The sequence below is a fragment of the Anneissia japonica genome, unplaced genomic scaffold (assembly GCF_011630105.1).
Source record: "Anneissia japonica isolate Jap-2015-1 unplaced genomic scaffold, ASM1163010v1 scaffold1065_len1792383_cov172, whole genome shotgun sequence".
Lineage (NCBI taxonomy): Eukaryota > Metazoa > Echinodermata > Crinoidea > Comatulida > Comatulidae > Anneissia > Anneissia japonica.
In genome coordinates this window covers 925,845-941,998 of record NW_022684135.1, presented here as the reverse complement: position 1 = coordinate 941,998, position 16,154 = coordinate 925,845, and the positions used below count along the sequence as shown (strand labels likewise).

Here is a 16,154-nt window from a genome sequence, read left to right as displayed (position 1 = left end):
TATATAAATTTTTTAAAATATGATTTAAAGAAAAATAAATAGATAAAATTTATTAAAGGTGTATGTATGTGCATATGATAACTACAACAACAACTACAACTACAACTCAATATCTCATTCTCTTAGAATAGACCGGATTCATAACAAATTCATAAAGTTCATTGGCCCAGCTGCCGGTTCGCTTAGTTGAGAAAAATTTTTACCATCCACTAGACGAAAATGAAACGATCTTATTTTTCTATTTAAATGTTTAAACTGTAAGTTTGATTGTAACCTTGTGTCGAATTTTTATTTTCATGTTCCTGTGCATAGGCTTAGTACCAATCATTTGTTAAAAGTTCCGTACTCTCGTGTTAATGTTTGTACTGATGGTATTTTTCGTCCCGTTGCACTTTCTTATAATAATCTAGTTCAAATTTTTCCTAATATTGATATTTTTAATTGTAATATTTCTATTTTTAATCCTATACTAAATACCGGTTTTTAATATATTATTACGATTTTTTAATGCTTTTTATGTTTTTTTTTAAATCATATATTTTTATGAATGATATTGTATATTTTTATGGCGACTCTGTTATTGGTGTTTTTGATACACTGTTAAGTCTAGAATAAATAAATAAATAAATAAATGATAGTAATATGTGTATGTATGCGTGGTCATACATACAATTCTGAAGGTTTTGAGATATTAATTAATTTTGAATGTTTACATTTTTGTCATTATGTCCCTTAAATAAGAGAATATTAAATTATTTAGAAAATCAAAGTTGTAATATCTAGTCAGCCAGCGGACTGACCCCATTTTCAGTGCAATTGAATTTGAATTTTTCATGTTCTTCTAATGCTTATGTCTTTAATGACAAAAAAAAAAAAATGAAATGCAAGAAATAAAGGTGGGAGGAAATCCCCACAAAAGAGAGAAAAACTCTAAAATGCAAGATGTTTTTGGTTATTATAATTAAGTTTAGTTGTCATATTATTATGACATTAAATATTATGTTTAGTTGTTATATTATTATGACATTTAAATACCAAATTTTTGTTTTTATGGACTTTGAGAGTATTTTGTTTTGATAAACTCGTCATTTAAATGATCATTTTTAGTTCTTTTTCATACAGTTGTTATTTTATCTTTCTTTTTAAAACCGGATTCATCGTGCAATGTTTATTTTATATCTTTAATTGAATTTGAAAAACAGTTGTTAACATAATTCCTAAGTCTGTTATGTTAAGCAGTGTTACTGTTAGGATGACATTGATTGATACCCACTGCTTATAAAATCAATTTCCTTTGGATATCACATTGATTTTTTAAGTTTCTTTCAAACAATATCCTCATTGTCTGTAAGTCCTTTATTGTATACTAAGCATTGTACTAGATGGTGTTTATACATCTTAGATGTTAGGCATGATTGGCCATAATTGATTCCTCTAAGGTGCCAAACAATTCCCCAGTAGTAAAGTTACAACTCAGGGTCATTTTTGTCACACTTTAGAGCTCCTCTGAGCATCATTTTACTTTACCTTTGATATGGCCTACTGTTTGGAAGTAGATATAATTATATTATTTTCTGCCTATGTGTTCTATTTTGTGCAACGTTCATAAATTCTGTAATCATTGTTGCTCAAATGTCATCTGATGTGAGTTTTACATTTATATTTATGCTATGAGGCATCTTATCTTGCTACCTGATGTGTCTATAAGGTAAAAATCACTTCTTCGTGTAAAGTAATAAATTACTCTATAACTCTATAGTTGAGAGGCGGATTAAGAGATGTCCGAAAGTGGGGCCGATCGAGAAAACACTGCCCTATTGTGTCCGGGGAAATTTCCCCATGAAATTGTTGAATTTCTGTACCCCGAACATAACCTCTGAGGCGTTTTGGGCGATCAATTATTTCTTTTTCCATCTTTCTTTTTTTTTTTTTTTCTTTTTTACTTTCCAAAAGTGGGGGTGGGGGGAGAGCACGACTGGCCCGGCAACCCCCTCTAAATCCCCCCCTGTAGTTAGCATTTGAAATAGATGTAATGAATCTACAGAATACAACATAATTTTGATTTTTAATATGCATACAATATGCAGGTGCAGAATATTTGTACTTTTGTTATAGAATTTTATAGTATTGTATTTTCTTGTAGAAGTAATAAAAATAGGAAAATTCAAACTCTCAATTAATATCCCAGTTGCTGAGCAGTAACAATATATTCATGTTTCTTTTTCATTTTTAAATTCATACAAATATAGTATCTAAATTATTTGTATAGGAGTTATATAGGGGTATTGGAATTTCTTTCATCAACACACTGGTTTTTAAGCACTGTAAATGTCACCACATATTTCTTTTCTTTAAGCGCATTGAGACTTATAATGCACCATATCCAGTCCCAATACATTACATTAAATTAGCAAGCTTTGTGTACAAATGTAGGCTTGTTATGCTCATAGGGAACTGCATGCATACCAAGAGTATTAAAGGCTCAAACTTTAGCTTAAAAATATATCAGGCTATTCAAGAGATGCATTAAATCTATAAGCAGCCTTAAAATTATGGCCAATAATGAAAACAGAAATTGAAATTTACATGTGTTCTGCCTGAGTAATCAAAGCAGCTGACTGACTTTACATTTAAAAACCTGTCAGCTTATATTCTTAACTGGCATTCTCTTAATATTTTTGTCTGGAATCTGTATGAGCCTGTAAAAACATAAATTGAGATACTTCTAGTTTGCTGCGGAAACATGTTTGCCTTGTAAAAATATTGTAGTGGAATGTAGCTTGGTGGTTCTGTTAAAGCTGACTTCCAATTGTGTACTGTACATCCTGGGTTCAAATCCTGTCCAAGGAATTTTTACATTTGTTTTTACTCTTCATTTTCTAGGCCTTGTCCTGATTTTGTATACACGCAATGAAAAAAGTACTATCAAGAGATAGGAGGTGCCCTATTTACGAACGCCTTTTACGTTCTTTTGTAGGACGCCCTTTAGATCGTGGTAGTATTTTTTTTTTGAGGTAGACGTTCCAACGAAACCCCAAAAATCAGCCCTTTGGCAGTTTTATACTCTTTGCTTTAAGCATCATATTATTTCATGTGAAAATGGTGTGAAAAAAATAATAATTACAGTTTCAAAAGAGGTGGTGCTAGCTGGAGGGGGGAGGCCATGAATGCAAGGGCCCCTATCAAAGAAAGCTTTTGCCTTCTCTGACTGAGAGAATAACAATTCATCTTGAAGAGACATCCAAAAATGTCACCACTTCCAGGGGTTTCAAAATTCTAGTTTGATATTACAGTAAGTTTATTGCTCAAAAGGTGTCAAAATATTAAGTTGAATGATATTTTTTTTAAATTTTTAGACTGCTGTAGTTTTTGTGATCCAGTAGGGATAATAAGGGCTGAGTATGTATTGATTTGACCATTTGGCGCACCCAGAAAGTGTTCCCGTTCCATATATATGGATGTCCCCTTTAGTAGAGGCTGGCAGTAGTGTTAAAAGATATAGTAGAACCCCTCCGTTGGGACACCGCTATTAAAGGGATACTTTTTCAGGAATTAAATGACAGAAAGTATATCTTTTAAAACTACGGCCAACCCCTATTAAGGGACACCCCTATTCAGGCGACATCCCTATTACTGGGACACTTTTTGTTCCCCTTAATAGGGGTTCTACTATACTTCCCTCGTTTCACTGAAAAGTGTCCCCTTATTTGGGATGTTTTTTGTTCCCCTTAATACGGATTCCATTATATTTCCCTCGTTTCACTAAAAAGTGTCCCTTGGTGTGTCCCCTGAATAGGGGTGTCCCAAAGTAGGGGTTCTACTCTATTACATTGACCATATATATTTTGTATCTTGGATGACATAACTAGAGGTCTGGGAAGCTTTGACAAAAAAGTCTGTGTCCTGAGTAAAGGGTTGCCGACCGTAGAGCTAAAGTTTTTTATTTATTTTATCAGACTGATTTAAAAAATGTGCTGTTTTTGTTATGAAATGAACATATTGCATGCAACTAGGATATGGTTTTGGTTTTGTCACTGAATAATCTTGGTTGCTGCATTATAAAATGGTTGACTTCCTATGTCAATCAATCACTTGACATTATCAGTTGATCTTATCTTGTGCTCAATATTTACTAAGCATCAAATCAAATTACCAGGTATTGGTGTGAAGATTTCAATTGAGTAAGGATCAGGTTGGACAATTTGCTTTAGAACTATATCTATTGTTTCAACAAGTATTGTATAGGTACAGTATTCTACTGGTATGTTTGCATAAGTTTTTAGCCTAAGGTCCAAAGAAATTTTATTGGCGATCACTGCACTGGGGTTTTTTGTGTCTTACATAGCAATTGCTTTTGAAATGCTCGAAAATTTCAGGCTCAAAATGTTCATATTTTGCACACACTTCTCAAAGATAAAAAATTATTATTGTACTGTACAGTAGTATATTACTACAGTATTATAGAGGTATAGCATAGTCACACCTACTGCACATAAGGTAAAAATAAGACCAAAAGAATATTGTCTAAAACCTCATTTGACATTTTACACAGCCTAAATTTGTTCCTATTTTGTTCTTATTTTTTAAGCAATTCCAGCCTTGGTGTTCTAAATGTGTTTTTATAAAAAATGTGTATGCCATCAAGCCTTTATGAGGGGCTTATGTCATATAATTTGCTATTCATCAATACAATTCCTTTATATGTTATGAGGTCTTTTCTAAAGCTCATTTTGTATGTGTTGCAGCACCTCAAATATTGAATTCTGTTTTACATAACAGAGGTTTTCTAATCAGTTGGTAATTTTAAGAGAAAACAAAAAACCTTGCTTTTTTGAGAATTTATATGGCTCTATATACTGTAAATTTTAACAATTAATTGATTGATTATTGTTGAAATATATTCTAAAAACTAAAATAACTCTGTAGTATTCATATCATTGTCAATGTCTACAATTTCTAGTTGCAGCACCACATATGACATGTGAATGAAATCATATAAAAATGGCATTTAAGTATTAGTTTAAAAACAGGCAACTAAACAAGTTTGAGCTTGAAATGAATGTTTTCATACTGTTGTTATTAAATTAAATTGTTATTAAGTTAAATTTGTATTCATTGTTTGTCTTCACTTGGTAAGATAGCAGAGATGTGGAGCAAGGTGAACCTAAATTTTATAGTATTTTGTCAAGTAAATTTAATTAAATTCCTGTCAGATTTTATTACCATGAATATAGACGATTATAGAGAGCTACGATGCAAGCACACAATAAGAAAAAAATATATGCAATATCTTAATACTTGACACAAACAACACGGAATCTTCATACACAGGTATCTGATAATGTATTCATGGCACATGTACAAAATGGTACCATCTGTTTTTCCAGCTTCATTACTACCATTCTAATAATAATATATAGATGAAGATGTCATCCTTAATGTGTTTCATATTATTTACAAAATTACTATTGCTTTTATTTAAGTGTGAATCGTCTTGGACAACTCACCTAGATCAACCAACAGTTGATCCCAAAAGAGTAGGCTAAAGCTGTTTTTTTTGGTTTTTTTTTCTTGCAGATGAAATCCTTTTGTCTAAGGAAGAGTGCCCTCTGGAAATTGTAGTCAATGCTCCGCATAACATACGATTTCTTATGAAAATGGATAATGTTAAGGAAAGCTCACCGCCAACATATTCATTTGATACCGATGTGGAGACATCACCACATTCCCATCATAAACATTTGTCGAAGTTTTTCGGTGTCAGTCATGATGAGTTAAATACTGCATTATCACCAAGTCTTCCCTCAAACTATTCTAAATGGAAAGCAGTCCCAGGGTGGTTTAAGAAGCACCAGGGTGATGAGTTAAGTCTGAGCAGCAGTAGTAGTAGTGGGAGTGGTCATCAAGGTAAAGGAATTGATGAATATAGTAATGATGGTGTGAAGGGTTTGATGCTTAACCCACAAACTCCGAAATTCAGAAGAAAATCGGAAACAATCGCAGAACCGCTGAAAATGCGAATAAAATCAAAGAAAGAAAAAAACAAAGCGAAACAACGACCAAAGTCTATAACCGAAGCCTTCGAAAGACGGTTTACACGCAGGAAGAAAGGTGCACCAGAGACAAGTGTTGAGATAGAACTGTCATTTGATGAGTGCACTCCTGGGATTATCAAAGTTTTTGGGGAAGAGATCTCAACTGGTGCTACTTACAAGAGTGTCTTGGCATCGGAAGAATCAACAGCAGAAGGAATCATAAAAGAAGTTCTTGATCGATATTCACTGCCGAAAGATGCCTCTGAAGAATATGTGTTATGTGAAGTTGTTGGGAGATTGAACACTCAAAGGGCAGTTGGTAAGGGACAGAAAAAGGTTGTCTTTGATGAGCGAGATTGGGAAATGGGGTGTTTGAGAGTTGTTGAAAATAACGAAAAGCCTCTTTTACTGCAAGGTTTTTGGAAACCCTGTGAAGGATGTGCAAGACGTTTTGAAATCCGTCGCCGTTCAAGGATCATTGCAACAAGTCAAGACAATGTTACCTCTGGCTTGAATGCAAATGCCAAACGATTCCAAATGCACAGGACTAATATGCCATTACAGTCCAGTTTTGACTCTGATGGAAGTGGGAATTTTGGTGTTAAAGTAGAAGGTAGCAGTAAAGGAAAAGACAACCATGAACAAGAAGAAACTGATTGTAGTGATGAACATACTGACACCTATCATCTACCTGTGCCACAAGAATTTCCATATTTTATAAATATCAAAGGTTCAGGTGATAATAAAGATTTATTATGCTACCCAATCAATTTACCTTTAACACTTATTGGAAATGGAGACCCTGCTGAGAATAGTCAAGATATTAACTTAGATCATCATGGTAAAATAATCCTTACAGCTCCAGATATTTGTCCAAACCATTGCAAAGTGATACGTTCTGTAAGGAATTTGTCGTTCGAATTGGAACATAACTTTGAAGACACACTCATTGATGTTTTTCTTGAGCCATTTGCCTCTGCTATTTTGCAGGTGAATGGAAATATAATTGAAGGAAAAACGCAACTAAATAGCGGAGATCTGATTGGAATTGGTGTTGATTATCTTTTCATTTTTAAGAATCCTACCGAAGAAAATGCTAACCAGATGACTTGGCTGGATGAGTCGCTTAATATGAGCAAATTACAATCATCAATGAATGAAGCTTGTGTACGACTCGTACACCCGAAATTGGAACCTTTAGCAGATGAATATGATGCTGACATCGCAAGAATCAAGATTATCTATCCAAGAGATGCTGAAGACAACCTGTTGCAACAGGTCTTGCCCATGGCATGTGATGGAGAGTTTACCCTGATTCCTGCGTTTGTATTTAGTATGTGTATTGAATACACAGCGTACCATCATGACCAAGACGACACCAAGGCACTCTTGTGTAAGATTGCAAACTTAATACAAAATGAAGCATGGGTAAGTAATATTTTTATGTATAAATTATGATAGTGATGATGTAACACTGCATGATGATGTTGCTGTCTCTTATACACATCTAGATGTGTATAAGAGACAGCTCTTCCACTACACATTGAAGACAAGAAAAGGATCAATTTCAGACAGACTAGAGTATATATAGGCCTACATTAAAAATAACGATATTTTCTCTTAGCCTCATCAGAAAACCTCTACAATACTAGTTGTTATTATAGCATCAGGTATCATTTTGACCCTGTAATCGTAATATATAAAACACTCATCCAACCCACTGGGGCTTTGGCCTGGGACTCCACCAGTGCCGTTAGGTGGGCCTCTCCATCCCACACTCGAACTCCCCCCCTCCCTCCTTGGAAGAGCCTGTCTGTGTGCCTGGTGATGATGATTCACGTTGTCTGTATGACAATATTGATGTGAGTGATGATGGTTAGGCCCAAAATATAAATATATCTTCATCCAAATATTGGTATAAAATTAAATTGTTGAATAAAGCATAGTTATTTCATTATATAAACTCATAATTATATCACTTCCACAGTTTTTTTTAACCCAGTAGATAAGCAGAGAAAAAAAAAATTATTCTAATTGTTGCTGAAAAGATGAAATCCTTTCATCTGGTGAATAAAAAATATTAATCATACTGCTATAAAATTACCACCTCTCCTTTTGCTTGAACAATTAATTACACCAATTACAATTAGTTAGCAACCTGCAGAAGATATAGAGCAAACTGGTTCATTATCCTAGAAATCCAATCTAGAAGGAAATCCTAAACATGAGGTTACTAATTAAAACACTTTACTTTAATATTTTTTTGATGGTGTTGACCACAAAAGCCATAAATTTATTAAAAGTATTAGTAGGGTTTTTTTTTTTTACAGTATATTTGAATTAATCAATTGAATAATTAATTTATTTTCGAAATGTTGTTTTTGTAATAATAAGAAATATTATTTGCTTTAAGGAAGTAAAAAATAAATTAGCAATCTGTAGTAAATTGAACGAAGACTTCATCATATCTAAACAACCGTTTGATCACATACGGTAGTGTTTATGGTGCCTTGGACCGTAAGGGATTAAATGTAACTTTCACTTTCAGGTGTTAAACCCTGGTTAAAGCAAGGTTCTGCTAAGGTGGTTAAGCTCAATTCATAAACTTTATTTTCATATTATATAAGCAATACAATGAAATTATTTATAATTTGGAAAAAGGCTATAACTGGAAGTATAGCTTTGAAATGTAGTGATTTACAAATGTTAATACACTGTACCAGTGTCTTTGTTGGTGCAGGGAGTTGTCTATAACAACAACTATAATACCCCCCTGGTTGGTGGCTAAATCCAACAAACATTGAACAATGAATTCAGCATTTGAATTGTTCTTTGCATATTAAGCTTTCGATTGAAAATCAGAATAGAAAAATATTAATAGACAAATACATATTCTTATTTGCAAGACCTTTAAATTGGCTTGTGAATAGTTTTACTAATTTTGTAGGAAACCCTTCTGTAAATAAAGTCTTTACCATATTTATTCTAATAAATGCCTCAGGGCATTTGTAGTTGAGAAGGGTTTTTGAGGGGGAGTTTATTCGACTAAATATGGTGTTTCAGTTTTAGGTAAAGTACAGTACATTCTCTAATCACACAATGTAAAGTTGACACCACACTATCAAATTTTATTTGTGTATATGGCCATAATAATGTCATATTACAGCCATGTTATATGGGCAAATCACATTACTTGTCACATGAGATTAGTGTGGAAAGAGCTTAAATATATGCTTAAAATGCCAGAGTCTCTTGCGAGGTACAGGAGTCTTGTGGAAATTTGCATGGTTTTTCTCACTTCTACAAGTATCTCCCAGATGCTCACCCACTTTCAAAATTAATGATGTTTGCATAGACTGGTACAGTGTTTTAACATTTGTAAAACACTACGTTTCAAAGCTACCTGTATACTTCCAGTTATAGCCTTTTTCACAATTATAAATAATTTCATTGTATTGCTTATATAATATGAAAATAAAGTTTATGAATTCAGCTTAGCAGAACCTTGCTTTAACCAGGGTTTAACACTTGAAGGTGAAAGTTACATTTAATCCTTTACTGCCCAGGTCAGCGCGATTAACCGCTGAATTTAACGGGATACGGTTGGCGTTTTTCGCTCTAACAGGCCCTAAATTGTAACTGACAAGATCATTAGAACATCAATATTAAATGAAATGATAACAGACTTGGAAATGTCAACATTGTTTAGATTCTGAACTTCCTTTAAACAACAAAGACTATCCCCAAAGGGTCTAATAAGTACATAATGACCTGCGTACACCAGTTTACTCAGCTGATGTGTTGACCATCTATGTGCTGTATACCATTGATTGAAACCTAATTTCTGGTTTTTATTAGGCTGTAAATGTGTATGCCCCAGGGTAAATTGGGTCACTCGTAAAGATTGAATCAAGGCCTATAAGAAGTCTTTATTCATGTGAAAATGGTTGATTAATTTAGCTGCTTACTTGGATGTTGCTTCATAATATCTGGCTGTAGCACATCTTTGATAAATAACTTTTGGTGCATTGAACTTTAAAAGTATTAAGGGGCTTTCGTTTGAGAGCCAATTTTGCTTAACCCTTATTTAATTTTCAATGACACGCGGATTAAATTTATCTTAAAACTGTTATTCTGTATGTTGATTTTATTTTGAAATAAAACATTGAACTTTAAAAGTATTATAAAGAGCTTTCGATTGAGAACGTAGAACTAATTAAGTCATCTGTTCTCGCATACGTTCTATGTTCTACTTTAAATCAATTTCAATGATGACGCGTACACTGACGCATACAGTACATTCTCGTTCTGGCCTGAACATAGATTCGGCCGAAAATCGTTCTAGATATCAGGAGAGAACGTAATGCACATTGTTCAGAAATGCCCAATTAAATTAACATGACATCATTATGTTCTAACGATGAGAAACAAAATTAAACTATGCACTATTTTATGGCTTCTTTATTCATCAATGGATTAACTTTGCATCAAATCAAATACAGAATCATAGATTGCTATAAACCGGTCTCTTTACATCATTGATTAACATTTACACTAATTATGGTGCTGCTTATACTGACGATTATTATGTTTAAGTTACCGACCGGAAATCAGCTTGATGGTATCCAAATGACATTATAAAAATCAATGTAAAATGAAAATGAATAGATCACAGTTCATTGCATTGAATATATTTAGCATCATCAATTTGTTCTTCAAACTATGTATTTTTCCCCCAAATGCTTGCATTGTTTTCTTAGTCATAATATACAATTCATATTTAATTGGCTTTTGTAATACTTGTGTTTTATTGTTATATTATTATAATTATCATGTTTTTGTTGATATTGCTATTAGGGTTGTTATTACTATTGTTATTGTTATTTTCAAAAATTGTTGATGGTACCTTACATTCCAAAGTTAAAGGTGCATTTACAGTATATTAATTTCTCACAACGTATCTACAAACCAGATGAATATTTTCAACTATGTATTTTAATAAAATTGATTAATTTTTTTTAATGATATTCAACATAATCTAATGTAATATTAAATTCTTTTGTGCAGGTGAAAACAAAGACATTATCAAGTTCTCAACCTGCAAAGTGAGTAACATTTTTTTTAAATTTATTTAAGTTTCGTAGAAAGAGTTTAACATTTATGTGATTAGGTGGTAAGTTAAGGTGGTTAGAAGGTAACTGAAATAAACAAAGTCATGGACGTAAGTGTTTAAACAAAGTCAATGCTACTCTTTTACTACACTTCTTTTTTTTTTCATAAGAACCAGTAAAATTTTGCCCAGACTCAGTGTTCTTAATTTTTGGCCGATTTCAGGCTCAAAATTTTCTTAATTTGTTCTTATTTTACACACTTTTCAAACATAGAACATTATAATTGGCCCTGAAAAAAGTGCCCTGGAAAATGGCCCCGAAAAAAGGCCCAGTAGAAATGGCCCCAAATGACAGTACACCTGATTATAGGGGTTATTACATAGTCACACATACATTACTGCACATAAGGTACAGATATAATTTTTTATTTTAAAAAATAATAAAAATTTCATTTGATAAGTGTATGTTTGCATCCACTAGGCAAAAGGAAAAAATTGCACTCAAGTATAAAGATGTACTGTCCCCTGAAAATGACAACCAAAAAAAATCATTAAAAAATAATTGTTTAATTTAACTTTCTAATTTTTGCAGTAACATAGAGATTATTTACTGGAGCATAGAAATGATTAAATTTTTAAAATGTGATTTTTGTACTGAATAATGATAAAAATAAAATTAATAATAATAATAATAATAATAATAATAAACAATTGAATATTTCACAATCATGTGACATGCATAAATATGGTCACGATGACATCAAATCATGACCATATATAGGCACATCATGACTATATATGGGCATATAACAGTTTTTTGTCTATGGAAAATCTTATAATAATAATAATAATAATAATAATAATAATAATGGACATTTATAAGGTGCCGGTAGCCTGAACAAAATTTATTTAATCCTCTTAAACGAGCAGTTAACATTTTAATTTAATGCGTTTTCCTAATCTTTCAATTGTTTTACTTTTTCAGACCAGCCAGTGCCCAAGAGGCGTTAACAGCACTCATTCCTAACCTCCGGCCAATCATCATCTGGATGTCAAATTCTCTTGAACTTTTGAACCATCTACAACAGCACATCCACGAGTACATTGTTATTAACGAGGAATTTTCTCCTCCCGTGTCGGATTCCACCGCAACTGTGGATGAAGAAGTGCTCTCTGTTTTTGAGGAGGTTGTGATGTACACGTTCCAACAAAGTGTTTATTACTTGACCAAGGTGAGGAGCAACACATGCCAGAAGTTATATTTCCCCAGTCCCATAACCCTGGCTAGTAAAAGTGGAATTTAATGGCCATTGATTGTTAGATCCCTACAATAAAGATGAATGGCGCATCTTGAGGATATTTCACGCTTTCACCATTAAAGGCTTTTTCTATGAATGGAATGACCTGTACGAAACACAAGCTCCTGTAGACCAAACCCAGTACCGTTACGATTTTAATCGTGCGGGAAATATACTCAAGACACTTCATAGCTCTTTTGATAATAGTTACGGTAGGGATGATTGTATGGATGATTGTATATACACATTTTATAAGAACACTGAGGCTGAAATTGCTTGAAAATTAAGAACAAAATAAGAACAAATTGAGGCTGAGGTAAAATTTCAAATGAAGTTTTTATTTTTAAAAACAAAAAAATTATGTTTCTACATTATGTGCAGTAGGTGTGACTATGCAATACCCTCTATAATACAGTAGGTGAACCTATCTGACATTTGGCGCCATTTTTTGTGTGGTCAATTTCACCTACATTCCAGTACAGTGCATACTGCCGTACAATTAAATAATTTTTTGTTTGAAAGGTGTGTAAACTAAGAACAAAAAAAAAACATTTTGAGCCTGAAGTCGGCAAAAAAATAACACTGAGCCTGGGCAAAATTTTACTGGTTCTTATTTTAAAAAAAAGTGTATGAAGTATTGTACATTGGAACATTTAGTTGAAAGTTCTATTCAACTGTAGTCATGTTTGAATAGCAGTTTATACCTTGTTGTAGTCAAGCACTTAGAAGGAGCATAGACCTAGAGTACATTCCAGAAGAAGCCAATGTGTTTTTAGCAGTGGGAGAGTGTGTCTTCTTTAGGGAGGGGATGTTTTCTGCAGGGGAGTGTTATATGATCACCTTCCTACCATGGTTTTTTTCGTCAGCATTATGACATACATATGCTGTGACATCATTCTATATACATTATGTTATGACATCATCATAAATATAATGTTCTGATATCATCATATACTTGCTAAATTTTCTCAGGTTTTTATTTGTGGTATATATATATATATAGCACTTTTCCTTTAGATTAAAAAGCGCTTTGTTTTCCCTGGTCATTGGGCCCACATGCTTAAAGTGTTACTGCAATATTGGCGCAGTAGCAAGCAACACTGTCAGGTCGGGAAATCAAACCCTTTCCGCTGCGCCAAACCGCTTCCACAATGCAAGTGAATGATTCCACTATTGTACCTCCATTTTGGGATAAGGAGTTGTATACTTATCTAAATAACAAGACCAGTGTATAGTAGTTGTACAGTAGCTAGCTTAGTAGAACAGTCAATATGTTTACTATACAAGTAGTTCTTGTATATCCTAGGTGACACACGTAACTCTGTCCTTGAGTTTTGATGGTGTATGGAGCTGTCAGTCAATAGCCTATTGACTATTATACTTGCCAGCTGTCATTTCTTCTTGATTGTTTTCTGCACGCCCCTAACTATATCTGAATCAAATACATTTTTTTGATAATCAAGGTAATGGCACTTGGTTGATCCTTTTCAGATTGTTTGTTAATATACAACATGGACCAGAAAACCAAAATCAATTAATTTAATGTACAGTGTTTTGATTGGTATTCACAAGTATGGAGTGTTTTCTGACTGCCTAAACAATGATGTCTAAATATTATCATTCTTAAATAATATAACAAATTTAAATAATAATGATAATGATGAGGATGAATATAATGATAGTAATGTAGTGGGTTTGGTGAGATTTTTGTGTTTTTTACATGCTTGACAAATGAGAAAAAATGCTGCAAAATAAAAATCAAATAGCTAACTCAAAGCAACAAAATCATCACAATCATTGAATTATATTCTTTAAATTTAGTTCACACAACAAAACTAAAATAAATAAATAAAAATAGGTTAATGCACACTTTTCTATGCAGAACCATTTTTGTTGGTAATGTATAATTTATTTTTAATATTAACACTACAATAAAATCGTTTAAATCTGCTGTTTACTGACACATTAGCATTGATGTTAACGTGATGACTTAGATGGCTGTTGTATATGGGGGGTAGCTCATATCCGTAATCTTGGTTTAAATGGTGTTCTCATTTTAATTTCTATAGCTTCTTTTATTTTCCTATTTTAAATGATTTAGTCTCTTTAGTTAGTGCTTTGATTTTATTCCAATTAAAATTATGTCCATTTTCAATGTTCTGCTACCGCTGAAAGTATTTGTATGTGTTGATTTAAATGTTACTTGACACGTAACTGTTATAGTTACTATTCCTTATGAAATAGTTTACTTCGATGATGATCAGTAGGTAACTAGTATTCATCCTTAATGTGTGAAATGTCAGCAACATTACATCAAACTGTGTTTCTTAGTTGTGGTCTGGCATTCCTCAGTCCTCAATAACATCAGATCATAAAATCTTTATGCTCTTTTACGAAGAACTCCTAATCTTAATACGTCTGACCTTTTCATGAGCATGCTCATGTCTTGTAGTCAGTTTGAAGTTTATTGCAAGCAACAGCTTTTAAAGACACCAAACCTTTTTCCAAACTATCTTTAAATGCCAGGATAAATTCTGATATATCCTACATTCGTTGCATATCCTACATTTGTTGCACAAATAAAATATTCAATAGGCCTGTGTTTATATGAATCTGTTAAATATTTTTATCTTAATTATAAATCTATTTTCATTATATTTTTTTTTCCAAATGTAGGCCAAAGTTTATTTGAGTTACTATGGTATTGGGAACATAGGCTTCATAGTATTTTGACCAGTGTTGTGGTACATAGTAGAGTTAAAGACATGTTTTACCAAAATTTCAGTGTTCATTCTATACATTCCCAATTCTTCATATTTTTGAACTGATGGATTTTCCATTGTTTTAGATATGTATCTAATTTAATTGAAATTGCCATCTACAAGTAAGAAAAGCGGGAAAGACAATGTCATGGCTTTGCAACCATAAGGAAAAGGTGCTATATAATTGACCATTATTGTCGGGGTTTCAATCCTTCGCTGAGCATTTCACTTGTGTCCTTGAGCAAGACACTTTATCTACATTGCTTGCAGTCTACCTAGCTGTATCAATGGGTACCAGTAAATTGCTGGGATTAACCTGTGATGGACGTTCATCCCACCCAGGGGGAGCATCGCACTCTCATCCGCTTCACACTACAGAAACTGGGGATAGGCTCCAGCCCTATCAGCCCTTCCCCTAGTGGCTCGACAAGGATTTACTTTTTTTTGTTATTATAGTGTTACATGTGATAAAAAAAAATTAAATAAATAAATATATTCACATCTTTCAGACTTTGTACATCAGCCTACCAGCAATTCTTGATTCGAGTCCATTTGTCAACGACAATGATGACGATGATGATAGTCAGCAGGAAGAGAAAGTCCTCGGTGTCAGCGCTTTCCTTAATGTCTTCCAGGCGACTTTTGACCTCTTGAAGAGCTTGAATATACATCGTCAAATCCTGAAGCAGTTGTTTGCATATTTACTGTTTTTTACTAATGCGTCACTTTTCAACATGTTAATGGAAAGAGGTAAGATTACTATTATTAGTAAGCTTTTGATTGCTCGACAACGGTATGACGTAGTAACGTCACTAAAAGTCATCTGCGCATGCGAGAACGTTAAGCTCACCTCGTCGAGTAGATTCTGTAACGCAATTTTGCCAAATCTACGTATGCAGAGAACATGGACGCCAGGCGGTCATGCATGAGTGATTCTGTTCTAGCGTCG

The 16,154-nt window shown here is 33.2% G+C and overlaps 1 protein-coding gene across 4 annotated transcripts in view; it reads left to right on the top strand.

The window, feature by feature from the left end:
• Positions 1-16,154, top strand: part of LOC117103898 (ras-associating and dilute domain-containing protein-like) — a 40,774-nt gene that overhangs the window by 14,478 nt on the left and 10,142 nt on the right. For all 4 annotated transcript variants that reach the window (XM_033244538.1, XM_033244530.1, XM_033244546.1 and 1 more), the window contains 4 exons: positions 5,578-7,463; positions 11,103-11,140; positions 12,131-12,377; positions 15,715-15,955. In XM_033244538.1, the coding sequence (XP_033100429.1) occupies positions 5,578-7,463; positions 11,103-11,140; positions 12,131-12,377; positions 15,715-15,955 (2,412 nt within the window). The remainder of the gene's footprint in view (positions 1-5,577; positions 7,464-11,102; positions 11,141-12,130; positions 12,378-15,714; positions 15,956-16,154) is intronic.